This window comes from Somniosus microcephalus, chromosome 11 (genome assembly GCF_052327205.1).
Source record: "Somniosus microcephalus isolate GS21.2 chromosome 11, FLI_Smic_1.0, whole genome shotgun sequence".
NCBI lineage: Eukaryota > Metazoa > Chordata > Chondrichthyes > Squaliformes > Somniosidae > Somniosus > Somniosus microcephalus.
This window is the reverse complement of record NC_140997.1, coordinates 7,288,823-7,315,417: the sequence shown is the minus strand read 5'-3', so window position 1 is coordinate 7,315,417 and position 26,595 is coordinate 7,288,823. Positions and strand designations below refer to the sequence as shown.

The 26,595-nt window shown below is 47.4% G+C and overlaps 1 protein-coding gene across 1 annotated transcript; it reads left to right on the top strand.

The window, feature by feature from the left end:
- Positions 1-45: 45 nt before the first annotated feature.
- On the top strand, positions 46-26,000 carry dctn5 (dynactin 5). Its single transcript, XM_086000090.1, has 7 exons — positions 46-234; positions 1,853-1,921; positions 3,589-3,707; positions 7,092-7,203; positions 9,686-9,788; positions 12,132-12,263; positions 19,794-26,000. Exons 1-6 carry the CDS (start codon positions 187-189, stop codon positions 12,227-12,229), a joined length of 549 nt encoding a protein of 182 aa, XP_085856216.1. The 5' UTR covers positions 46-186; the 3' UTR covers positions 12,230-12,263; positions 19,794-26,000.
- The last annotated feature ends 595 nt before the right edge of the window (positions 26,001-26,595 follow it).

The following is a 26,595-nucleotide window of genomic DNA, read 5'->3' as shown; positions in this document are numbered from 1 at the left end:
TTAAAATATTAAATTGGCTATTTGTTTTTTAATCTTTATTCAGCACTGCATTTTAACAGAGGAAGAATGGAAGGAAACACAGTGGGCGTTTTATATTTTATTCCGTTCTTTCGGGTATTTCGATGCTAGAAGTGTTTCCGGGCGGGAGGTCAGCAGGGGAGCGGTCGCCCTGGTAATCGAGGCGCGATGGAGCTGAGCGAGATCCTGTACAACAAGGCCGAGTATATCGAGACGGTGAGGGCCTGGTTCTTCGTCCCGCCGTGGGTTGCGGCAGCAGCGAAATATACACCGAGTGCTGGGGCCTGATTTGGAAGTAAATAGTTTGGGATTCTCAGGAGACTCTGGGCCCTGCATTGCTGGAGCGGCCTCCTGACCAAACCAGACACGGGGCTGGGTTAATGCGAAGGCTCAGTGGTGCAGCACTCTCTGTCTCGCCTCTGAGTCAGGCGGTTGTGGGTTCAAGTCCCACTCCACAGACTTCAGCACAAAAATGCAGGCTGACACTCACACTGCAGTACTGAGGGAGCGCCGCACTGTCGGAGGGACAGTACTGAGGGAGCGCCGCACTGTCGGAGGGACAGTACTGAGGGAGCGCCGCACTGTCGGAGGGACAGTACTGAGGGAGCGCCGCACTGTCGGAGGGGCAGTACTGAGGGAGCGCCGCACTGTCGGAGGGGCAGTACTGAGGGAGCGCCGGAGGGGCAGTACTGAGGGAGCGCCGCACTGTTGGAGGGGCAGTACTGGGGCGGTACTGAGGGAGAGCCGCACTGTCGGAGGGGCGGTGCTGAGGGAGCGCCGCACTGTCGGAGGGGCGGTGCTGAGGGAGCGCCGCACTGTCGGAGGGGCGGTGCTGAGGGAGCGCCGCACTGTCGGAGGGGCGGTGCTGAGGGAGCGCCGCACTGTCGGAGGGGCGGTGCTGAGGGAGCGCCGCACTGTCGGAGGGGCGGTGCTGAGGGAGCGCCGCACTGTCGGAGGGGCGGTGCTGAGGGAGCGCCGGAGGGGCGGTGCTGAGGGAGCGCCGCAGGGGTGGAGGGGATGAGACGCTAAACTGAGGCCCATCTGCTTTCTCAGGTGGACATAAAAGATCCCATGGCACTATTTTGAAGAAAAGCAGGCGAGTTATCCCCGGTGTCCTAAGGCTGATATTTATCCCTCAACCAACATCACTAAAACAGATTATCTGGTCATTATCACGTTACTCTTTGTGGGAGCTTGCTGTGTGCAAATTGGCTGCCCCATTTCCTACATTACAGCAGTGACTACACTTCCAAAAGTACTTCATTGGCTGTAAAGTGCTTTGGGACATCCTGAGGCCGTGAAAGGTGCAATATTAGCGCAAGTTCTTTACTGGGTGACACGCCATGGGGAGGATGGGTTGGGGAGGGTGACATACTCTACCAACTCGTGATCATCCTCTTCCGTTTGGTGCATTTTCGGGTCACGTCTCACCCAGAAAGATGCAGGGTAAAGGTCCCTCACACTGCCCCCATTGCAACAGTGTGCCATGATATCCCCTCTGAGTGATATTGCCAATTAGTGTTGTGGGCGCACATCCCCCAGAACTGGATTGAGACCCCCCCAGAACTGGATTGAGACCACCCAGACTGAGTTCACCTAGGGCCCTTGTAGGCTGCAGGTGGATTAGCTTTCTAGGATGGGTTTGAACCCAGATGAAAGGCCAGTGTGTGACCCATATCCCCACCCAGTTCCCAGGGTGCAATACAATGTGATGTGTACGAGTTTCCTACAGTAACACACTGACACTGAGGTAAAACCATGTTATGCTGACTTTGTTTTTCAATTCTTCCCATTTTCCTGTGAGCTAATCTAAGGTAATGGTTTCTGTCTGAAGGCTTCTGGTAACAAGGTGAGCAGGCAGTCGGTGCTATGTGGGAGCCAGAACATTGTTCTCAATGGGAAGGTAAGTGGAACTGATATGGGTACGCCCAGACACCCTTCAAAACTCGGCTGCCCGTGTCCTAACTCGCACCAAGTCCCGTTCACCCATCACCCCTGTGCTCGCTGACCTACATTGGCTCCCAGTCTGGCAATGCCTCGCTTTAAAAAAATCTCATCCTTGTTTTCAAATCCCTTCATGTCCTCGCCCCTCCCTGTCTCTAACGTCCTCCAGCCCGACAACCCTCCGAGATCTCTGTGCTCCTCCAATTCTGGCCTCTTGCACATCCCCCATTTTCATCACTCTGCCATTGGCGGCCGTGCCTTCAGCTGCCTTGGGCCCTAAGCTCTGAAATTCCCTCCCTAAACTTCTCCGCCTCTCTACCAGTGATCCCTTTAAGCCGCGCGGCGCTCTGCAGTTGACGCGCAGCCGGCTCACCAGCTTTTAAATAGGGAAAACCGTGCATGCGTGGAATTTTAAAGGGGCCGCGCATCCCAAAAAAAAATGAAAGGGAACACTGCTCTCCGCATCTCTCTCCTGCTTTAAGATGCCTCTTAAAACCTACCTCTCCCTCTTTGACCAAGCCTTTGGTCATCTGCCCTAATATCTCCTTATGTGGCTCGGTGTCACATTTTGTCTGACAATCGCTCCTGTGAAGCGCCTCGAGACGTTTTACGATGTTAAAGGTGCTTTAGAAATGCCAGTTGTTGTTGTGTGTTTGTCTCCTTTTTATATCTTTTGGACAAGGGAGCCATAAGCAATGTGTTAGTGTTTCAGGGCTGTAGTAAGGAGTCCATTATCCGAGATGGCGTTGTCATAGGCAGAAGTTGCAGTTCCACGTGCTGCCAGTTTTTCTTCCTCCTGAAGGCACCACCTGATATTGTGGTATAGTTCCCATGGGATTACCGCACACAAGGGGCCATTTTGTACTCGTGACCCCAAATGCTGTGCTGTCGCCGCCATCCATAGTTGTAGACATCCTCCCAGCAGGATTGATTGGAGAGCAGTCAAGGATTCTGGCTGCATTTCTCCCCACACCCTGGGGTGTTGAAATCAGTTCTTGCACCCTGATTGCTGCCATGGTTGTGATCAGATCACAGCACAGATCTGGGACCCTCTGGTCTTTGTGGCTCTGAATCACACCTGGCAGCACACGTACTGATTGAGAAACTGAGAGCTCCTTGGAGTAGTTTGTACTCATGTCTAGGTGTCTTATTCTGGGAATGTTTCCTTCAAAGCTTGACATCAGTACACGGGGCTAGACAGACTGGATGCAGGGAGGATGTTTCCCCTGGCTGGGGGGCCCAGAACGAGGGGATACGGGGTAGGACATTTAGGACTGAGATGAGAAATGTCTTCACTCAGAGGGTGGTGAACCTGTGGAATTCTCTGCCTCAGAAGGCTGTGGAGGCCAAGTTACTGAATATATTTAAAAAGGAGATGGATACTTTTTGTGTCTAGAAATCTATCAAGGGGTATTGGGAGAGAGCGGGAATATGGTATTGAGATAGAGGATCAGCCATGATCATATTGAATGGCGGAGCAGGCTCGAAGGGCCGAATGGCCTACTCCTGCTCCTATTTTTCTATGTTCTACACGGATTGACAGCTTTGATGAGAAGCTTAACACTTTATCCTGTGTGGATACTTCATACAGAGAATTTGTTGTGACGCTCTTATTTTTAAAACCAGACCATTGTTATGAACGACTGTATCATCCGCGGAGACCTGGCGAATGTGAGGGTCGGACGTCACTGTGTCGTCAAGAGCCGGAGTGTCATACGCCCGCCTTTCAAGAAATTCAGCAAAGGGTGAGGCTCTCTCTTTGTACAAACCCAGAGATTACAGTAACCTGGCACTGGGCAGGGTTCGCGAGCTCGCTTTGTCCGCCTTCCCTCTTGTCTTCGAGAAGTTTCCATTGAATCTGATTTTACCCAAAGTGGCCTTTTTATCCAAGATTCTGCTTCACACATATCTCAGACTGACCTCTGCCGCCAGGGCTGAACAGCGGCGGTGCTTATAAGAACATGAGAAATAGGAGCAGGAGAAGGCCATTCGGCCCCTCAAGCCTGCTCCGCCATTCAATACGATCATGGCTGATCTTCAACCTCAACTCCACTTGCCTGCCCGATCCCCATATCACTTGATTTGTTTAATATCCAAAAATCTATCGATCTCTGTCTTGAATATACTCCAGGACTGAGCCTCCACAGTCCTCTGGGACCTATAGTGGTCATCGACAGACCTGCAGTAAGCAGTGATTCTACGTAATCTCCTGCATTCATTACCTCCTGTGGGGTGTGATGCTTGTTTTTATATATCGTATAGATCTGGAATTCACAGTGATGGGGGCTGGGAAGGGTTCGTGTATCATATAGTCCCAGAAATCCTACTAACAGGTACTAGGCAGGTTTATATATTATACAGACTCCGAGATTACACTGAGATGGAAATAGGAAGGTTTATTTATTAGAATAATCTCTGAGTTTGTATAACAGCGGGCTCTAGGAACGTTTATACAGGAATCCCTCCCCAACCGCGGGAGATACGTCCCTGAAAACCCCCGTGGTTAGTAAAACCGCGGTTGGCAAATACAGTATAAATGTTCAAATAACACAATAAAAAAGAATATAAAAGCAATAAAATCATATTATTTACCTTAATCCTAAATTAAGAACCACGTATACGCAAAATTCACTGCCGCGGACGGCAAAAGTTGTCACAGAGAGGAAACCGTGTATACTTGAAATCCGCGTATGGCAAAACTGCGGTTGGGGCGGGATTCCTCTATTATAATACAAACCCTATGATTATATTACAGGAAACTTTCGTTTAACCGGAGGTTAAAAGTCCGGAAAGCTCTATCTACCGGCAAAATTCAGGAGCCGTTTTTTTTACTTCTCGTTGCTTTTTTTTTCCCAGTCAAGCTCTGCAAGGTCTGTAGCTAAGCAACAGCTTCAGCTAGAGACGCTTGCAGCTGCAGCTGACTGTTTTGAAGCTGTTGCTAAGCAACAGGGTTTGTTGATTCACACGGAGCTGAAAAGCTCTATGTTTCAACATTAGCGCTGGTTTATACGGCAGTTTTGATCTAACGGCACCAGCTCGGTCCCATCGGTGCCGGATACCAGAAAGTTTCCTGTAATGGGCACTAGAAAGGTAGTATAAACACTGAGCCTGGACTCCTGTGATACCACTTGTAAATGTGTGCTCTGTCACAAGGTGGCAGCAGAGTTCAGTGGCAATTAAAAAATAACAATTCCTTATTATTCCAGAAATAGTTTACTGAATAAATTGAGGGGGGGACACGGTGCTTTCAAGTAATATAGTTAGCTACCCCTTCCCCTTTCAGTTATCTCTTGACTGCATGAGTCACGAGCAACTGAGATGGCAAGTTCACACCTGAACCAGAGGGGAATTTCACCTTGATTTGATGTGCGTGCACTCAGTCTTGCGCGTGTGTGTGTTCTTATAAAATAGTAAATGGATGGGACCGACTGCAGAATCCTGACATGTTGCCTCACAGCCATTGCTGTCCCCAGAGGCCAGCCCTTCCCTCTCCTGTGCTGCCAATAGCTCCCTGCCGCCTCCACCACCTTCACACACGCACTGTGTTGCGGTTATTCTGCCTATGTAACGAGTTATCGAATCGTAGAAATTTACAGCACAGAGGAAGGCCATTCGGCCCCATCGTGTCTGTGCAAGCCGAAAAAGAGCTATCCAGCCTAATCCCACTTTCCAGCTCTTTGTCTGTCACCCTGCAGGTTACGCCATGTCCAAGTACTTTTTATAATGTGATGAGGGTTTCTGCCTCGACCACCCTTTCAGGCAGTGAGTTTCAGACCCCCACCACCTGTAATTGGTAGAAGGATTAGAGGGGAGTTGAGGAGAACTTTTCACCCTCTAATCCTTCTACCAATTACTTTAAATCTCTGCCCCCTGGTTATTGACCTCCCTGCTAAGGGAAATAGGTCCTTCCTATCCACTCTGTCTCGGCCCCTCGTCATTTTATACACCTCAATTAAGTCTCCCCTCAGCCTCCTCTGTTCCAAAGAAAACAACCCCAGCTTATCCAATCTTCCCTCATAGCTAAAATTCCCCAATCCAGGCAACATCCTGGTAAATCTCCTCTGTACCCCCTCCAGTGCAGTCACATCTTTCCTTTAAGTTGCTGCACATCACAAGTAAATGATTCCACGTGAATCACTGAGGAGTTTGAGATGCGTGATAAAAGCAGGAGCTCTGCAGTCACTTGTGGAACTCTTGAGTGCATGATCTGTTTGTGATTCGACCCAACTGGTTTCAATACATGAAAATCAGTCCCTCCAATATGATTAAAAATCTATCTAGAGCTATACATATATTAAAAATGTGAAGTTTATGCACACTACTTGTCAACTTTTTGCATTTATAAATTGCTGTTCCCCCTGCACCCGCCTCCATGAGGACCAGCAGCCCGTGGATTTTCTCGGTGCGAGCCTGGACTGTGAGTGTTGGCAGACGGGGTGAGGGGGAAACCCCTCTCCAGCAAAAGTCTTTGGCTAATGGTCAGAAGCGGAAACCTTTACAGATTGTTCTTTTCTCCCCGGTTAGTGCAGGGGTGCGGCGCCTCTTTGTAGCTCCGACCTGCCCTGGCTGAGGTGAGCTAACTGTGCGCGTACCGCTCAACCTGGGACCTTCCGCTGGAGGCTGGGCGAGAGTCAGCTCGTCAGACTGCCTGGCTAAATAAGTGCCCCATTCCACTCCACTGCCACATAGCGGGACTTCTTAGAGTAGCATCGAGGGGCCAGGGCTGTCTTAATGCAATGCGCCTTCTAATTAACTTGCGAAAGGGCAGTTTTGTCACATTGGGCCATTACACCCTCTTCTCCCTCCCCCTGCCCCCATCCAACCAAAACAAGTTAATCTTCCTGACGGTGGTGAGGTTCTGACCACCTGAGCAAGAATGACTTGGAATCGGAGTGGATGCGATGAGTGATTTCAGCACTTTGAGTGTGCAGAGAGCCAGTTGGCTTGCAGTAGTTTGCTGTTGGGGGGTGGGGGACAGCAGGCTGTTGCAAGTGTCTGCACCAGTGCTACTGTGTGACCGTTGGTGAGCTGGTGCACGGGAGCAGGTCTGGGCTAAATCATCTGTTTGTTTACTTCCTATTGATCAAGGCGTCAGTAATTGAATCAAACCTTTTCCTTTTATAATACAGGGTTGCCTTCTTCCCACTGCACATTGGTGACCATGTGTTCATTGAGGAAGACTGTGTGGTAAACGCTGCACAGATTGGATCCTACGTTCACATAGGGAAGAACTGTGTTATTGTAAGTACGTTGCCTCTTAGCCACGCTCACACAATGTGCAGTCTGTATCTGTGCTGCACCCTCCTGTTATGTAGTTTAGAATAGGAGCCTGAGAGAGGCAGGAGCTTGCAAGGGGGAGTTAGACCGTCTGAGGGTTGGACCTACGCAGGGGTGTTGGGGATTGTATGCCGAAGGTTGTGTGGGAGGAACATGGGGGTAGGGGGGGGTGGTATACATATAGTTACAGAGGGACACATTAGGGAATGAGGGAGGAGTTCTGGAGACTTGCAAGGAAGGATTTCGCAGTGAGGAGGGGGGTAGTTGCATGTTCTGGTCTGTGCTGTTTCTGTGTCTGTTGCTGCGTCTATAAATCAGCCTTTCATCACTTGGGGGATTCCAAAGCCTGAGCTCACCTTTAACCCACTGAGCAGATGTGTCTGTTAATCGCTTGCCAGATGTTGCATGATTCTCTGGTTAATGTCTCGTGTGGCCAGTAGGGACAGCGGAGTGTGCGCAGCCTCAGACAGATGGAGGCTCGCTCGCATTATTTGTCTCCCGCTGCCGCCATTCTTCATTCACCCAAATTGCTGCGTTATACGCGCACGCACACGCGCACACATGCACATACACGTGTACACGCGCACACACGTACACGCACAGATACATGTGTGCTGCACACAGGGCAAGTGCTGCTTGATGATGTCACGGACAAAGTGTTCAATAGCACACAAGGATCCATAGTTGCTGCTTTTGATTTGAGATAATAAACGACAGCTTAATGTTTGCTGTCTCCAGATAAGAGGGATTGAGGTATATTTGCCTGTTGTAAATGCGCGGTGCTGCTGCTTCTCTCAAGTTCAGGGTAACCTTGTTCTGTCAGTACAAAGTGTTGCTGGTTTCACTTCAATTGCAGGGAGAGCAGTTTGTCCAGTCAGTCGATGTGACTGGGGGCTGCTGTGCCCAGCTGTTGCTCCCCTGGGGGCTTAGTAAGTTTATCCAGTGAGTAGCCGAGCTGTACACACTGAAGGTCCAGCTTTCATCGCACTTCCTCGGCACCATTGGGTTAGGGAGGGGTGGGGGGGGCCACGTACTCCAGGGTTCCCACTTCCCATCGCCATCCACTGGCCACTGCTGGAAGTGTGGGCGTCAAATGGACTCATTTTAATTGGGCTGCCTGGTGTAATCAGTTAGAGGAGAGTCCTTAAACCCTTCTGACCCAGCTTCCGATAAGGATCTGTGTGTCTCGTGCTCATGCACACTTTCTGTTTCCCCCCCCCCCCCCCCCCCCCCCCCGAATCCCATCCCAGTGGAACAGTGTAGTGGTAGCTTTACTCCGCATCTGTCCTGGGAGTGTTTTATACTGTTACTGGGTGGCACAGTCTCCAATCCCCGACACTGGTATCCCTCACTTCAAGCTCAACAATTCACCAACAGATAACAAATTTAAACCGAGCGGGTCATCACCCCTATTGGTCCCTCATTTCTTTTCCCTTCGGGTCAGCCCACCTGTACAGAACTAGTGCTTGTTTTGTTTAGGCAGCTTTTGAGAAGGTGGTAAGTGGCTTGCTGGCATCATGTGATTACCACAAAGGGTGTTGGTAAAGTGCTTCGTTGGCTGTAAAGCGCTCGGAGACATCCTGAGGTGGTGAAAGGCACTATATAAATGCAAGTCTTTCTTTATTCTAGAACATGGGATTAAGGATCTATTTGCATGTTCGGACTTCTCTTAATCCTGCCTTACTCTGGGTGTAACAGCGACTGGTTCTGTAATCCGGAGCAGTAAGGAGTGTGATGGAATACTCTCCACTTGCCTGGATGAGTGCAGCTCCAACAACACTTGAAGCTCGACACCATCCCAGGACAAAGCAGCCGCTTGATTGGTACCCCATCCACCACCTTAAACATTCACTCCCTCCACCGCCGGTGTACTGTGGCTGCAGTGTGTACCATCTACAAGATGCACTGCAGCAACTCGCCAAGGCTTCTTTGGCAGAACCTCCCAAACCCGCGACCTCTACCACCTAGAAGGACAAGGGCGGCAGGGGCATGGGCGCACCACCACCTCCAAGTCACACACCATCCTGACTTAGAAGTATATCGCCGATCCTTCATCGTCGCTGGGTCAAAATCCTGGAACTCCCTCCCTAACAGCACTGTGGGAGTACCTTCACCACACGGACTGCAGCGGTTCAAGAAGGCGGCTCACCACCACCTTCTCAAGGGCAATTAGGGATGGGCAATAAATGCTGGCCTTGCCAGCGACGCCAACATCCCATGAATTAATTTAAAAAAAAAAAAAAAAAAAAAATAGTTTTTGCCTCAATTGTCCTGTAATGTTTTTCAGATTCCTTTCTGGTGCTATTTTCTATTGTACATCTGCAGCATATGTTTTTTTTCCAGCGTGCTTCTCTATTCGTCTCAATGCCCGGTTATACGTTGCAGTTTGTTGTATTCTCTTGGAGGGCGGGAGTGCGTTCTCTCTAATGCCTTTATCTCTCCGCAGGGTCGCAGATGCGTTCTGAAGGATTGCTGCAAAATTCTGGACAACACTGTCCTCCCGCCGGAAACCGTGGTCCCGCCTTTCACCGTCTTCTCGGGCTGCCCAGGTGAGTACATCGAAACACGAGCATCACATGTGCGATAGCTGGGACTGCACCCCATCGCCAGGGTCCACAGTGGTCACCCACTGCGGGGGGGGGGGGTGGGGGGAAGGCAGCCATGTGTCCTGCAGTTAATGGGCTGGGTAAAGTCATGTGATTGCGCTGATTGTTTTGGCAATGCTGCCTTACTGCTGCACAGCTTTGTAATACAGGAAACTCTTTGGTATCCGGGACCAGTGTGTTGCCGGTTGATCAAAAATTCCGGATGACGGAGAGGGTTATCTACCGAGGCTATTTTTAACAAAGAAAAATAAAAAAATCAAGAAATGTGCAGTATACAGTAATTGGGTACTCACCTACAGAATGTTGTGTTAAATGGATGGTGGAAGATGCTTGATTAAGTACAGTACTGCCAGTTGAGGGTAATGCAATGCAGTGACTACCAGCAGCGTGGGAGACACACAGTACCCCTGTAAAATGGCGGCTCGGAAGAGACTACCGGCAGCGCGGGAGAGTCAGACTCCTGTTACAGAGGTATTGAGGTGTTCCGACTTCCGACAGCGCCAAGAAGCCGAGTAGTGGCAGTTTGGAGAACTACCCCCACTGACTAACTCAGCCACCGCGGGAGACTCGGACTCGGCAACATTGCCGGTTATTGAGGTGTTGTTTTCGGAGTCCAAATTGTGCCGGTTAATAGAGAATTCCGGATATTTAGGTGCCGTTTAAATGAGAGTTTCCTGTAATGTGGCATTAGATGGGGAGGCGGATACGGGGAGGTAATTGAGCTTAGTTGCAGACACTTCCACACTCCTGACAGTCTCCGTGCCATGTACGATCAGATAGTTAAATACTCGCAGCTGAACCGAATGGTTTCCAGAATCTTCCAGCGGTTTATAATTTCTCTGCTGTACTTTGAATGGGTGGAGATTAATATTGGGACCCATAGTAAGAGGGAATGCCTCCATCCACCCTTCTAGAATGATCTGACTGTGAGAAAGAGAGAGTGCTTTACGCTGCTTTGAGCCACGCTGCCCCTGATCTGGGAGTGCTTGATGCTGACACTGGGTGATGTAATAAAACTCACTACACACTTGGTTGGAGTATAAAGCAAGGCTTTAATCAACTTGTTTCAGAACATGGAGGTCTAGTTGTACTTCACTAGTTCCTGTCTTACAAAATGTCCCTGGCAAGCTGGGCCCACGCCCGAGTATTTATACTCCTTGGATGGCGCCACCAGCTGGCTGTCCAGCGTTATTTCAGAAGTAGTTTCTTGATGATGAGATTTATAACACTGGGTCTCTGAAGTGGATACTTCCATTCCCCAGCACCCACATCCTTCACCTTGATGGTTCCCACTTGCTTTGAATTATTTGCCTCCTCGTGGGTATAAATCGTGTGTGTTGTGCAGTGTCCTCGTCCCTTCAAGGTGTCAGCTGTGGCTCAGTGGGGCAGCACTCTCGCATCTGAGTCAGAAGGTTGTGGGTTCAAGTCCCACTCCAGAGACTTGAGCACAAAAATCCAGGCTGACACTCCCAGTGCAGTACTGAGGGAGTGCTGCACTGTTAGGAGGTGCCGTCTTTTGGATGAGATGTTAATCTGAGGCTCTGTCTGCCCTCTTAAGTGAACGTAAAACATCCTATGGCACTATTTCAAAGAAGAGCAGGGGAGTTCTCCCTGGTGTCAAGGCCAATATTTATCCCTCAATCAACATCACTAAAACGGATTATCTGGTCATTATCACATTGCTGTTCCTGGGCTCTTGCTGTGCGCAAATTGGCTGCTGCATTGCTGACATTACAACAGTGATTGACTACACGTCAAAAAAGTAAAGCGTTTGGGAGTGTGGTAAACCACTAATCTGCCTGTACAGAACATGTCTGGGCATGCCTCAGCTGGCTCCGCCCCTGGTTCCACCCCTAAGCCCAGGTATAAAGGTGATTGACCTCCAGTCCCCCTGGCTTTAAGGATCGGTCTACCAGCAGAGGCATGCTCGTATTCTTTTGTTAATAAAAGCCTACTTGTTATAAGTTTAACTCTTAGTCTTCTGGAGTTATCGATGGTGCATCAGGGAGGTCCTGAGGTTATAAAAGGCGCTGTAGAAATGCTAGACCCTTTCCTGTTTTTAATACAATAGCAAAATACTGCAGATGCTGGAAATCTGAAATAACAACAGAAAATGCTGGAAACAGCAGGTCAGGCAACATCCGTGGAGAGAGGAACAGTTAACGTTTCAAGTCTGTGACCCTTTCCCTTTCCCTTTCCCTTCCTTCCTCCCTAAGAGGACTGCAGTCCATTGTGGGCCGAGGAGAGAGGGTCCTGCTTTAATTGGGTTGTTGCGTTTTCTGACAGGCCTTTTTGCTGGCGAACTCCCAGAGTGCACGCAGGAGCTCATGATGGACGTCACAAAGAGCTACTACCAGAAGTTCCTGCCACTGTCTCAGATATGAGATGGGCCTTTTCTCTCGAGCACCACGAGTACAGGTATGGCGAGGGGAGGGGACCTGCGTTCGTGAAGCTCCAGCTCTAGGTGGAAGCCTGTAAACGCATGAGTGCGAGACCAGAGTTCAGTATTTAACAACAACAGCTTGTCTTTATATACAAGGGTGGGGGGGGGGGGGTTGTGGGGCTGAAGGAGATTAGAGATAGGAAGGGGTGAGGGCCATGGAGGGATTTGAAAACAAGGATGAGAATTTTGAAATCGAGGCGTTGCTTAACCGGGAGCCAGTGTAGGTCAGTGAGTACAGGGGTGATGGGTGAACGGGACTTGGTACGAGTTAGGACACGGGCAGTCGAGTTTTGGATCACCTCAAGTTTACATAGGGTAGAATGAGGGAGGCCAGCCAGGAGTGCGTTGGAATAGTCAAGTCTAGAGGTAACAAAGGCATGGATGAGGGTTTCCGCAGCGGATGAGCTGAGGCAGGGGCGGAGACAGGTGATTTTTACGGAGGTGGAAGTAGGCTCCTCTTGTTTCTCTCCAGCCCCCTCTGTGGCCGTGACCTTGGTTCTAGGGTAGATGTGAGGTGTGGCTGGTTTTGCCTTCAGATCCTTGGTGTTTGTGCTGGCTTCCAGCAGCTTTCATTTTCTTCATGATTTGCCTGCCTCTCTTTCAGCTCCTGCAGAAATGTTAATTTTTAAATCTCTCCCTTTGGAAGGTGTTAACCTGTTCTCGCCTCATCTAATTGCCCCAAAACAATCTAGAAATCGCTCTCCCCTGGATTCTAATGAGACGTGCCGGGCCAGGGGGTGAGCGAGCAGATGCTGTGACGGCCTGGCTCAGTTAGTCAGCAGCACTGTCCCCACTGGCTCAGAAGGGTTCCAATTGAACTAGGACTTGAGCAAATAATCGGGGGCTGGCGCTCCGGTTCAGTGCTGAGAGTGCTGTATTGTCAGCGGCGAATGAAGAATGAGAGGTGATCTCATTGAAACATACAAGATTCTGAGGGTGAGAGGTTGTTTCCCCCTAGCTGGAGAGTCCAGAACTAGGGGCATAGTCTCAGGATAAGGGGTCGGCCATTTAAGACCAAGATGAGGAGGAATTTCTTCACTCAGAGGGTTGTGACTCTTTGGAATTCTCTGCCCCAGAGAGCTGTGGAGGCTCAGTCATTGAGTATATTCAAGGCTGAGATAGATTTTTTGGACTCTAGGGGAATCCAGGGATATGGGGAGCGAGCGGGAAAGTGTTGAGGTCGAAGATCAGCCATGATCTTATTGAATGGCGGAGCAGGCTCGAGGAGCCGAATGGCTGACTCCTGCTCCGATTTCTTATGTTCTTAGTCTTTCAGGTGAGACATGAAACCAAGGCCCCATCTTTCTGTTCAATGGCTATTGAAGGCCCCAGGCCCCAGGTCCCATGACACTATTTGTAAAAGTGTACGGAGTTCTGTGTCCTGACCAACAGCACATTAACTGGTCGCTCATCGCAAATATTTGTCTGCGATCATGCTGTATGCAAAATGGCTGCAGTATTTAGCTACATAACATTGACTGGTGCGTAGTAATTCACTGTGAAGTTTCTGATAAAATGCTATATAAATGCACGACTCTGCACTGAACTCGTACTCGTACCCACCCACGCACACACAGTATTTCCGCCCTTTAATTCACCACCCCACACACTAATTTCCTGATTTTGATGGAACAAGTGTTTACATACATAGTATTTACAGCACAGAGAGAGGCCATTCCACCCAACAAGTTTATACGCCACGCGAGCCTCCTCCCACCCCTCTTCATCTCACCCTATTGACAGTTTCACTCAGAGAGGACACCGGGTGGATGTGCAAGTGGCAGGACTATTGAGCACCTGTCTGATTTTAAACCAGACAGTCTTGGTTTTTTCTGGGAGGGGTAGGGTGTTGGCATAAAGTTATTCAACTGTGGGAGTCATCACGCCAAAGTCAGATCCTGTCCCTGCACACTTTCCAGAAAGCTGTTGATATCGGGGGTCAATTGAAAATTTCAAAACTGAGATTGATAGATTTGGGTAAATGGAGCTAAGATACACATCAGCCGTGATCTAATTGAATGGCAGAATGCTAAACTTGTATCGAACCTTGGTTAGACCACACTTGGAGTACTGCATAGAAATCTGGTCGCCATATTATAAAAAGGATATAAGAACATAAGAAGTAGGAGCAGGAGTAGGCCAATTGGCCCCTCAAGCCTGCTCCGCCATTCAATAAGATCATGGCTGATCTGATCCTAACTGCCAATCTACTATCACAGAACCATCTCCTGAATCTAACAGAATTAGACACACGAAATAGGAGCAGGATCAGGCTACACGGCCCCTGGGCCCGCTCCGCTACCCACAGGGCCACGTCCGATCCGAACCTGGACTCGTCCAAATTCCTGCCCGCTCCCCGTAACCCTTAATTCCCTTTACTTCTAGGAAACTGTCTATTTCTGTTTTAAATTTATGTAATGATGTAGCTTCTACAGCTTTTTGGGGCAGCATATTCCATGGACCTACCACCCTCCTGAGTGAAGTAGTTCCTCCTCATCTCAGTTTTGAAAGAGCAGCCCCTTATTCTAAGACTATGCCCCCTAGTTCTAGTTTCACCCATCATCGGGAACATCCTGCCCGCATCCACCCGATCCAACCCCTTCACAATCTTATATGTTTCAATAAGATCGCCTCTCATTCTTCTGAACTCCAATGAGTAGAGTCCCAATCTACTCAACCTCTCATATGTCCATCCCCTCATCCCCAGGATTAACCAAGTGAACCTTCTTTGTACTGACTCGAGAGCAAGTATGTCTTTTCTTAAGTATGGACACCAAAACTGTATGCAGTATTCCAGGTGCGGTCTCACCAATACCTTGTACAACTGAAGCAATACCTCCCTATTTTTATATTCTATCCCCCTAGCAATGAAAGCCAACATTCCATTGGCCTTCTTAATCACTTGCTGCACCTGCATACTAACCTTTTGAGTTTCGTGCACCAGGACCCCCAGATCCCTTTGTACTTCAGTACTTTCCAGTTTCTTGCCATTAAGATAATAACTTGCTCTACGATTTTTCCTGCCAAAGTGCATAACCTCACACTTTCCAGTATTGTATTCCATCTGCCAAATCTCTGCCCACTTACTTAGCCTGTCTATGTCCCCTTGCAGGTTTTTTATGTCCTCCTCACTCACTACTTTCCCTCCCATCTTAGTATCATCTGCAAACTTTGATATGTTACACTCGGTCCCCTCCTCCAAATCGTTAATATAGATTGTAAAGAGTTGGGGACCCAGCACTGACCCCTGCGGAATACCACTAGTTACTGATTGCCAGTCTGAGAATGAACCATTTATCCCAACTCTCTGCCTTCTGTTAGATAGCCAATCCTCTATCCATGCCAGAATATTACCCCCAATCCTGTGATTTTTTATCTTAAGCAATAATCTTCTGTGTGACACCTTGTCAAATGCCTTTTGGAAGTCTAAATACACTACGTCCACTGGTTCCCCTTTATCCACCCTATATGTTACTTCCTCAAAGAACTCCAGCAAATTTGTCAAACATGACTTCCCCTTCATAAAACCATGTTGACTTTGTCCTATTAAATTATGATTATCCAAATGTCCTGTTACTGTCTCCTTAATAATGGACTCCAATATTTTACCTACCACAGATGTTAGGCTAACCGGTCTATAGTTTCCAGCCTTCTGTCTACTGCCCTTTTTAAATAAGGGTGTTACATTAGCAGTTTTCCAGTCTGCCGGGACCTTTGCCGAGTCCAGGGAGTTTTGGAAAATGATTACCAATGCATCCACAATCCCTACCGCCACTTCCCTCAAGACCCTAGGATGTAAGCCATCAGGTCCAGGTGATTTATCTGCCTTGAGTCCCATTATTTTACCGAGTACAACTTCCTTAGTGATTTTGATCGTGTTTAGCTCCTCCCCCCCCCCCCCCCCTATAGCCCCCTGTTTGTCCAGTGTTGGGATATTCTTGGTGTCCTCTACTGTAAAGACTGATACAAAATATTCATTCAGTGTTTTTGCCATCTCCATATTTCCCACCATTAACTTCCCGGTCTCATCCTCTAAGGGACCAACATTTACTTTAGCCACCCTTTTTCTTTTTATATAACTATAAAAACTCTTACTATCTGTTTTTATATTTTTTGCTAATTTTACTTTCATAATCTATCTTCCCTTTCTTAATCAATCTTTTTGTTATTTTTTGCTGTCTTTTAAAGTTTTCCCAATCCTCTATCCTCCCACTAGATTTGGCTACCTTATATGCCCTTGTTTTTAGTCGAATACTATCCTTAATTTCTTTACTTAGCCACGGATGGCTGTCTTTTCTTTTACACCCTTTTATTCTCAGTGGAATATATTTTTTTTGGAAGTTGTAAAATAACTCCTTAAATGTACACCACTGATCATGTATCGTCTTACTCTTTAATCTATTTTCCCAAGCCACTCTACTCAATTCCAATCTCATACCTTTATAGTCTCCTTTATTCAAGCTTAGCACGCTTGTTTGAGATCCAACCTTCTCACCCTCTAATTGAATATGGAATTCAACCATGTTATGGTCACTCATTCCAAGGGGATCCTTTACTAGGACATTTTTAATTAATCCTGTCTCGTTACACAGGACCAGATCTAAGGTTGCTTGCCCCCTGGTTGGTTCAGTTACATACTGCTCAAGAAACCCATCCCTAATACACTCAATGAACTCATCCTCAAGGCAGCCCTGTCCAAATTAATTGGACAAATCAAAATGATAGTTAAAATCCCCCATCATTATAGATGTTCCCTTATTACAAGCCTCAACTATTTCCTGATTGATACTCCGTCCAACAGAGTTGCCACTGTTCGGAGGCCTATAGACTACGCCCACTAGTGTTTTTTTCCCCCTTATTATTCCTTACCTCCACCCAAACTGTTTCATTATCCTGATCTTTTGACCCAATATCATTTCTCTGTATTAGTGATTCCTTCCTTTATTAACATAGCCACCCCACCTCCCCTTCCTTCCTGCCTGTCCTTCCTGATCGTTAAATAACCTGGTATGTTTAATTCCCAGGCATTGTCACCCTGCAGCCATGTTTCTGTAATGGCCACAAGATCATACCCATATGTAGTTATTTGTGCCATTAACTCGTCTATTTTGTTACGAATGCTACGTGCATTCAGATAGAGAACTTTCAAATATGTTTTGTGACACTTAGTTCCTGCTTTTGCCCTTTTTAGTACTTTACCTTTTACTCCATACCTTCTGCCCCTTCCTGACACGCTCTGGTTTTTAATTTCCCCACTGCTACCTAAGTCTATGACCTTCTCTGTTGTCACTTTTATTATTTGCTCTCTAGGACCCTCCCCCTCACTAGTTAGTTTAAAGCCCTCTCTACAGCCCTAGTTATATGATCCGCCAGGACTCTAGTCCCAGCACTGCCCAAGTGAAGCCCGTCCCAACGGAACAGCTCCCTCCTGCCCCAGTACTGGTGCCAGTGTCCCAGGAAGCAAAACCCATTTCTCCCACACCAGTCTTTGAGCCACGCATTTAACTCTCTCATTTTATTTGTCCTAGCCAAATTCGCTTGTGGCTCAGGTAATAATCCAGAGATTATTACCCTTGAGGTTCTGTTTTTTAATTTGACCCCTAGCTGCTCATACTCCTTTAACAGAACCGGCTTCCTAGTCCTATATACGCCGTTTGTACCAACATGGACCACGACAACTGGATCCACCCCCTCCCACTGCAAGTTTCTTTCCAGCCCAGAGGAGATGTCCCTAACCCTGGCACCGGGTAGGCAACACCGCCTTCGGGACTCACGCTCTCGGCTACAGAGAACTCTATCTATCCCCCTAATAATACTATCCCCTACCACTACAACATTTCTATTTACTCCCCCCTCTTGAATGGCCCCCCGTTCCACGGTGCTGTGGCCAGGTTGCTCATCCTCCCTGCAGTCCCTGCTCCTGTCCCCACAGGGAGTAAGAACCTTGAACCTGTTGGACAAGAACAAGGGCTGAGGCTCCTCCAGCTCTACCTCCTGGATCCCTGTACCTGCCTCACTCGTAGTCACACCGTCCTGTCCCTGACCATGGGCTACATCTGAATTAATTAACTTCATAGGTGTGACCACCTCCTGATAGAGTCCAGGTACTTCTCCCCCTCCCTGATGTGTCGCAGTGTCTGAAGCTCAGATTCCAGCTTATCAACACGGAGCTGGAGTTCCTGTAGCAGCAGACACTTGTCACAGACGTAATCACCGTGAGCCTCAATGGGGTTCACCGGCTCCCACATCTCGCAACAGTAACACATCACCTGCTCCATTCTATGTAATTAATTAAATTTTTTATTGTTAGTTATGGACACCCTCTGCCTGATTTTAGATGCTAGTATCCCCTTTAATTAATTGGATTTAAATTAAATCAATCCCTCTAGTTACACCAGTTAAATGGTTTACCAACAGTCACCAGAAAGGCCTTATTAACTGCAACCCACAGAGTTAAAGTTTGAAAAGAGCACCTAACACCCCACTTACCCTAACTCACACTTACCCAAACTCACAGCACTCTTTGATATATAGAGGCACAAGGATGATATCAGAAATGCAAGGGTATACCTATCAGGAAAGGATGAACAGGCTGGGTCTCTTTTCTCTTGACGAGAGAAGGCTGAGGGGTGACCTAATAGAGGTCTTTAAAATCATGAACGGTTTTGGAGTAGACAGAGAGTGTTTCCACTTGTGGGGAAGAGCAAAACTAGAGGCCATCAATATAAGATAGTCACCAAGAAATCCAATAGGGAATTCAGAAGAAACTTCTTTACCCAGAGAGTGGTGAGAATGTGGAACTCGCTACCACAGGGAGTGGTTGAGGCAAATAGTATAGATGCATTTATGGGGAGGTTGGATAAGCATATGAGGGAGAAGGGAACCGAGGGTTATGCTGATAGATTTAGATGAGGAAAGACGGGAGGAGACTCGAGTGGAGCATAAACACCGGCATGGACTGGTTGGGCTGAATGGCCTGTTTCTGTGCTGTATATCCTACGTAATCCTATCCTAAATAAACAGGCTCGAGGGGATGAATGGCCTCTTCCTGTTTCTATGTTTCAGCATAATGCCATTGCAATCGGCTCAGTCAGTTTACTCACTAATTAAACTGTTTTTCCCTTTTTCCAGCACCCAATCAGGGGCAGTGTTTGCCTTGTGGGAGCCTTGTGTAAGGGTTCGGTTTGGGACCCCTACGTTTTACTAGAGAACGATACTAAATACCAGCTGGTTAATCTGGTGTCAAATCTCCACACACATCATCCTGTTTGCAAACGATAATATAAAAACAGTTGCCCAAGTGATCAGGAATCCGCTATTAACAGTGCGCTGGTCTCCTTCCACTGGATCCACTGGGGGTCTCGTGCGACTGCACGATCCTAATGCTGCCCCTTGGTGTCTGTTACTCTATGTGTAAACCTCGAGTAGCTCCCAGCCTCTAACCCACTCCTCCTGGGCATCCGTCATTCTATCTTTTTTTTAATTCTTTTTTTCTCTTGTTGCAGAAGCTACTTCAATTGGAGACTGAAAGCGAGTGACTGGACAAACAGAAGGCCTGGACTCTGCCTGGGCTCCCAAGCGATGGAGTATCTCTAGCGTCGGGAAACCCAGGTCTTCGAAATGATAGCTGCCTTTGCCCTTGGTCTGGTGAAGACTTGCTGCTCCTCCACACTCGGGGCGTGATTCTCTGTGTCCGGATAGTCTTCACTTCACCAATTTTAAATCGTAAACTGGCTCTGCTCAGCGCCAGCGAAAACCCAGGGCCTGGGAACATACCGTATTTATTCTAAAAATTATTTGTGGTGAAATATTAAATCACCGAGCTTCCTGCACACACTAACCGGGTCTAGGGCATTAATCCACTTCTAAATTGGAGAAGAGCTTCAGTTGCGGCTGCGTGTAAAGATTGTATGTTTTCTCTCGGAAGAATGCACCCGTACTGGACTTAATGTTTGTGTAAAATGCCCTTCAGACTGACTGCCCCCTGCTATTTGCACAGTTCTCGATTATTTGATCTCCTTAACTCACCAACACCAGTTGGGCTCCCTCCTGATGCAATGCAGGATACAGCTCTCTAGGGGGCAGGATCCTGGGAGGGCATCAGTCGGCATCAAGATCTGCAGCATTGTTTCAGCACTTTGGCTGTTTCCTGGATGTCGGTGAGAACTCGTGCGGGGCGTTGATAATGAGGGGCCAACCCTTCCATCAAACCAGTGGTGATTCATAGTTATCTAACAGCATCCAGTTTATGTGACACTATTTCATTAAAGACCAACTCCTCAAGCAAGGCATGTTGCCTGATGAAATGGTGTGATTGAAAGGGAATTGGCTTCACGGGGGCAGCAAGGATAGAATTTTTAGTTTGTTTTGTTAATTGACAGAAAAAGAACAATTTCAGTTTTTGAAGTCACTGCAGGATGCATGCTCTGTAACAAATTGAACCCAGCTCGTAGATACCTGCAGTTAAGCTCTTCGATAGTTATATAGCCTTCAATGTCCTCCGTTGGAAGGATTAGACTCCAGATTTAGGGGGCTCGAGGCACGCAAGTAGGGGTACGAGTTGGTGTTGCTTTTGGGCACTGGGAGCACTCTGGTCACTGGTTGCTCTTGGGCTCCCTGTGGCTGATGGGCGTTGTGAAGGGTCTCTAGGTACTGCGCGGTTAGGGGGCCCACACCTGGTGCTTTCCCACCTCCAGGGACACCACCTGCGTCACTCGCTCAGACTGGTCAGTGTCCTATAGGTTCACCTTCACTGTGGGAGGCATCAGGCTGTGCCATAACTTGGGGTGGGGTGGGGGGGGGAGCCTCTCACTATTTGGAACAAGAGTTGTGCAAGACTTTGGACAGCAGGACTGCATTGTACGCTGATCTTGAAATTGTCCATCAAACCTCTTTTTCTCTCCCTCTTTGGGATGGCCCTTGCTTCCTGCCAGTACTTCTCATTGATAACTTGTTTACAATCTAGGACCAAGCATTACAGTGTAAAACTCGGTGACTCATCATTGGTGCAACGGTACCAGAAACACGCCAGATTCAATTGCCATCGGTATTGCTTCGTGTCTATGTATTGTGCCCAGTCCTGGCCATGATGCACATTCTCTGAGCACAGTTTGAATTCACTGCTATTGCCTACTCTGTCTCCCTCTCTCTTTAGGACAGCCAGACTCTCTACCTTATTTTCCTGTGTCAGTTTTACATTCGGACAGGTAAAGACCCTCTGGTCCCTCGGGCCTGTCCCACACAATTGCGATACACCTCGTTCATCCATTTATGTGCGTCACTAATTAGATGATGAGGCATTTGGCTATTAAAACACTCTGGATCTATACGATCCAAGCTAGTGTATTTTTCGAATTTTTAAGTGGTTCGTCCACATAGTCCTATCAACGCTACACCACAACCACTGATATACAGGTCATGACTTCCTTTCGGTTGATTCTTGCTGACATTAATATCTTAAACAAAAAGTTTAAAACAGTAATCGGATCAATTGAACATTCCAGGGATGCCTTCTACTTCTACTGGATCCATCCTGTTTTATCGCCTAGCCACCGCATACACATTTTACCGATCGATGTCCTGAGAGTTATCTGGAATGCAGATCCTAATCCAAATCACGTCATTGAAAATCTGTAGAATTTCGAGGGTTAACAATACCGTAAGCCTAGAGATATCCTTTGCAAATGTTATAAATTTATCTATCTGTAGAAATTCCATCAATGAGTTATTCCTGTTAAACCATTTTCCTCTAGCGCCTATGACAAAGCCGAAGAAACTAACAGATGTTCCTTTTGTTAAACCAAGAACTTCCTGTTGTAAATGACTGTATTTAGCGCACTTTTCACTCCAGGCCTTTCTAACGACATGCTGCTGTCCTCCCATCTGATGGTAATACCTACCACCAACTCCAGATCCTTTCTAAAGATCAGATCCGGCATCCAGATTTTCCCCTCATTGTCAATTAACCTGGGCTCCACGAATGTTATACAGCCGTATTTCGACACATGATCTTTCAACTTCTTCACTATCTTATTGTGTCTTTTTATTCTTGCGTTCTTCACTGCATAACATCAGCCTGAAATATGCGCCAAAGTCTCGTTAACGTTATTGCATCTCCTGCATGTTTTTACTGCATTAGGTCTACCATATGACCGAGTGTATCTTGTTGGATAAAGATTGCACCTGAGCAGAATTCCTTTCATGAAACATGACTGTTTCATATTATGAAATGGGTTAATCCAACCATTGGATATTCTGTCATTCCTAAAGTATGTAATTCCATTTCCCTGGACTGGGAGATTCGCCCACCTCTCGAATTCCCGCAACCTCCACTGCTCATATCTATTCCTAGGTTTTGTTGTTTTGGTTTGGAGTTGTGCAGGTTCCCCCCTCGGCTCAAGCGTTGACTCTGGTACGGTGGGAAGGTCACTGCCTATAGCGGCCAAGTTTGCTCCAAGTTTTACGAATTCCTCGATTTCCTTGAGCGCTTTGATCTCTCTTAACCTCAATATGGAATCGGTGCTATTCTCGCTGCAGAACTCGAAGGAAACTCTGATTACTATATCATTGGAACTCTCCATTGATTCGAGTTTCCTAATGATGGCAGACGGTATTAAGACTTCTAACTTAGGCAGGCATAAACCACCGTCCCTCTTAGCTGAGTATAAGACACCATCAGTTATGTCCGCAGGTAAATGCAGGATATCCTTAACTCCCCTTTTGATCAAGTTGAATCAGGGTGTTCTGGGACGCCTCAGAGGGTGAGATGATATAATCTCAGGATAATGAAAGTCTTGAGTATCTCGAACTTTTGGGTGGGCTTTAATTTGGCCTGCCCAAGACTCGTTATCCATCCCTCCAGTTTGTCCGCCCATCTATCCTCTGCGATACCGGACCACGGATCTATTTGTGCACCCAGGTAACTTTCTGTTTCTCCAGGTGGGATATATCTTATTGGGAAACCGCTCAACCACCAGTTATCAATGTGGTTATAAATAAAGGTCTTTGCTTTATTTTATAAAATGGAATCCTGCTGTCTTCCTCGTGTTAATCAGCAATCCAGTATTTTCACAGAAGGCCTGAATAATTTTGATGTTCTTTGCCATTCCGTTATATGAATCGCTAAGGACAGCTATATCGTCCGCAAATGCCAGTGATGAGCATGATATTAACTTCCTGTTGTATTTCATATTCACCCCCATCTTAGCTTGTTCGAGCGCGCAGAGGAGAGGGTCCATTGTTATATTGAATAGCATTGGCGAGAGTGGATCTCCCTGTTTGACTCCTCTGTGAATTTGTATTGAATCGGTACTAAATCTGTCCACCTCGACTACAGTAGAAGTGTTGGTGTATAAATCCTGAATGAGTTGAATGAATGTTTTGGGCATACCCATCCTTCCAAGAGATTTGGAGATCATTTTATGTCCAACCGTATCAAAGGCTTTAGCCAAATCAATAAAGACAATAGCTAGCTCTCTTCTATTTCTCTTCGATCCCTTAATGATATTTTTCAGGATCGCTATGTTCTCGTTGCAACTGGGTGTGGCTGCGATGAATCCTTTTTGGTGAGGATTTAACTCTGTTACCTCTCCTAATCTTCTTGCCATTATTTTAAATAATCTGAGCAATATTGGCCCGATGGTAATTGGCTGCCAATTGTCTATATTGATTAATAGCTCAGCCTTGTCCGTTTTAGGTATAAGAACCGTTCTGCTTTAGAATTTCTGGGATGGATGCTGTATTAAGCCAAAGTGTAAAGAGGCATGGGAGTGTTGTTTCATCCTCCACTAAGTTTGGAAATCTGGTCTTTAGTCATCCCGTCAGGCCCGGCTGCTGTATTCTCCTCTATTCCTGCCATGGCCTGCTCTATCTCTTTACAAATGGCTACCGTTAATTCTCCGTAGTTTTTTCTGCCTGTATAAACCGGAAATTTATTGATGTTGGCTTTATTGTTCGCGACGGAAAGTTTATCTACGAAATTCTTTCCCAACTGATCTTTATCCAACGGGCAATTTGACATATTAGACGCACGCATTATCTGTCTGGCCATTCTTTTCTTGTCCTTTTGGTATAACATCTGCATTCTTTTGTATTCTGCCGCCTTAATCGCCCTTTTCGTAGCTCCAGAGTTTTGTGCGGTTCCCTCCTTCCTTCTCTCCCTGCCTCCTTTGGGCACCTGAACACGTCTGGACTTCCGGGGTTTTACTCTTTTGAGCACTAACTCAGTAACGCTCTCAATCACCCCTAAACTCTGGGCCTTGTAATCCCTGCCTTTCTGAGTGCGCAGTAGGTCCTCCGCTCTGCAGAGTTGTACCTCGAGCTCTCTCTGACTCGGAATACTACCAGCATCACGCAGTATTTTCTTCTCCCTGCCTTGTTGTACTGGGTCATCTACCCTCAGTGGAATCAGATCTACATTCCTGCTCCGCCATAACGGTGTCTAATGTGGCTGCTGTTGCCATTCTAGCCTCTTCTTTCTGAAGGATTCGTCTCTTATCGGAGATTTGTTTGTTTGTCTTAGTTGTTAAAATTTCACTAATTCTTATATTTATATCTTTACAGCCCTGGAACTGATTTTCAAGCTCTAACAAGGCGCTGTACCTCCTTCTCAGACCAAACATAATCCCGTCTTCCTCTTCTCTGCTTAGACATGAGCAGCTTTATCCGTGCCTCATTCCTCAGTGTTGAATGCTGATGTCTTTCGTGTTGGCTGAGGCCACTTCGCGTCGTAAACCTGGCCTCGCAAGCTGAACACGAAAATAGATCTTCTGAAACCAGCACTTTCTTTCCTTTACATTTTGCGTAATGGCAAGCTATAGATCTATATCCTCCTGTTTAATCACATTTGGAACATTTGGTGGTAAATGACTTGAGTTGATGTTTATTCCACAGATGTTTCCTAAATGAGCTGACCGTTTGATATATTTTGTTGCACTCAATGCAGAACAGGCCAGCTACAGGGTAGTTGATTGTTAGTGGGGCCTTGCTGTTGCGATCGTCTATAGGGTCTATACAAACAACTTTGTAATATGTGTTTGTGGATGATGTCTCTGGATCTGGCTCTAGGTCCTCTCCCTCTGGCTCTAGGTCTTCTCCACCTGCATCTATCTCCGCTCCCTGGCGTGTGCAAGAGCCTTTTTCCTTAGTCTTTCCCCCCCACCCTCACCCCAAACCACATGATTTGCTGGGAGAGGCGCAAAACCAGATTTTTAAAAACCAGGCCAATTTGGGGGGGGGAAAATCTGGGAATTCCTCTCCGACCCATCTAGGCGATCGAAACTAGTCCAGGAGATCGCTCTGGGCCTGAATTCCCTGCAGCACCTACCTTCTGTAAGAGGTGATCTCCACCCCAGCCAGAAACAGGGCCAGCTCTCGCTCGGAGGAATTCAGCAAATCGGCGTCCACCGCACCAGACGGCAGCCTGCTCCAGAGGCCCATTATTCTCTGGGAAAAGAACAACCTCCTGACTTCTAACCTAGATCTAGCCTTACGCAACTTAAAATTGTGACCCCCTGGTCCTCCCTAACCTATTTAATTCGCCCAAGCAGTGTTTCCAAACTGGTTCCCTCGGCTGTGCACCCTGGCTGGGACACTCCAAGGGGAACCGGGGTACACCAGAGCACAGTTAGGACCAGCTGGGTCAGTCACATCTTTTAAAGCAGAATTAGAAAGTTTCATGTGTAAATGTAATAAATGTTCATGGTTACCTCTGGTTTCTTTTGTCCATTGTAAATTCTCTTTTTGAAATATAAATGAAAAATATCAGCCACGGGGGAGTTGATAAAGCACAGAAAGGGAGAAGGGAAGGGAGGGGGGAGTATGTACTCTGCATTATCTAGTCTACAACAGAGACTGAAAAAGGGGGTACACAGCAGCAAACCTGAGCATCACTCTGCCTTGCAACACAGGAGGAGGCCATTCAGCCTGTCGTGCCTGTACCAACTCTCTCAAAGAGAGATCCACTTTTTCCCATTACCCTGCCTTTTCACAATTTTCCTTTTCAAATATTTATGCGCTTCCCTTTTAAACTGTTAAAATGTATTTGGGTGCGCGGTTGGGAGAGTTAGTGCACTAGAAGGATAAGGTTTGAATGGCCCTTTTTCCATCCTTGACTGTTCTTGTGTCCAACAGCTACTCTACCCAGCCTCCGCTGACTGCCAGTGGCTTTTCCCACACCAGCTCTCATGATAGGCTCGAGGGGGATTTTCAACTTGCGCCAGGTGCTTGGCAGTTTTGTACTGAGGGCCTCCTCCGTCTGGGTTGGATGAAGCCCAGTGTCTGGCCACCGACCCAGCCCACACCCTCTAC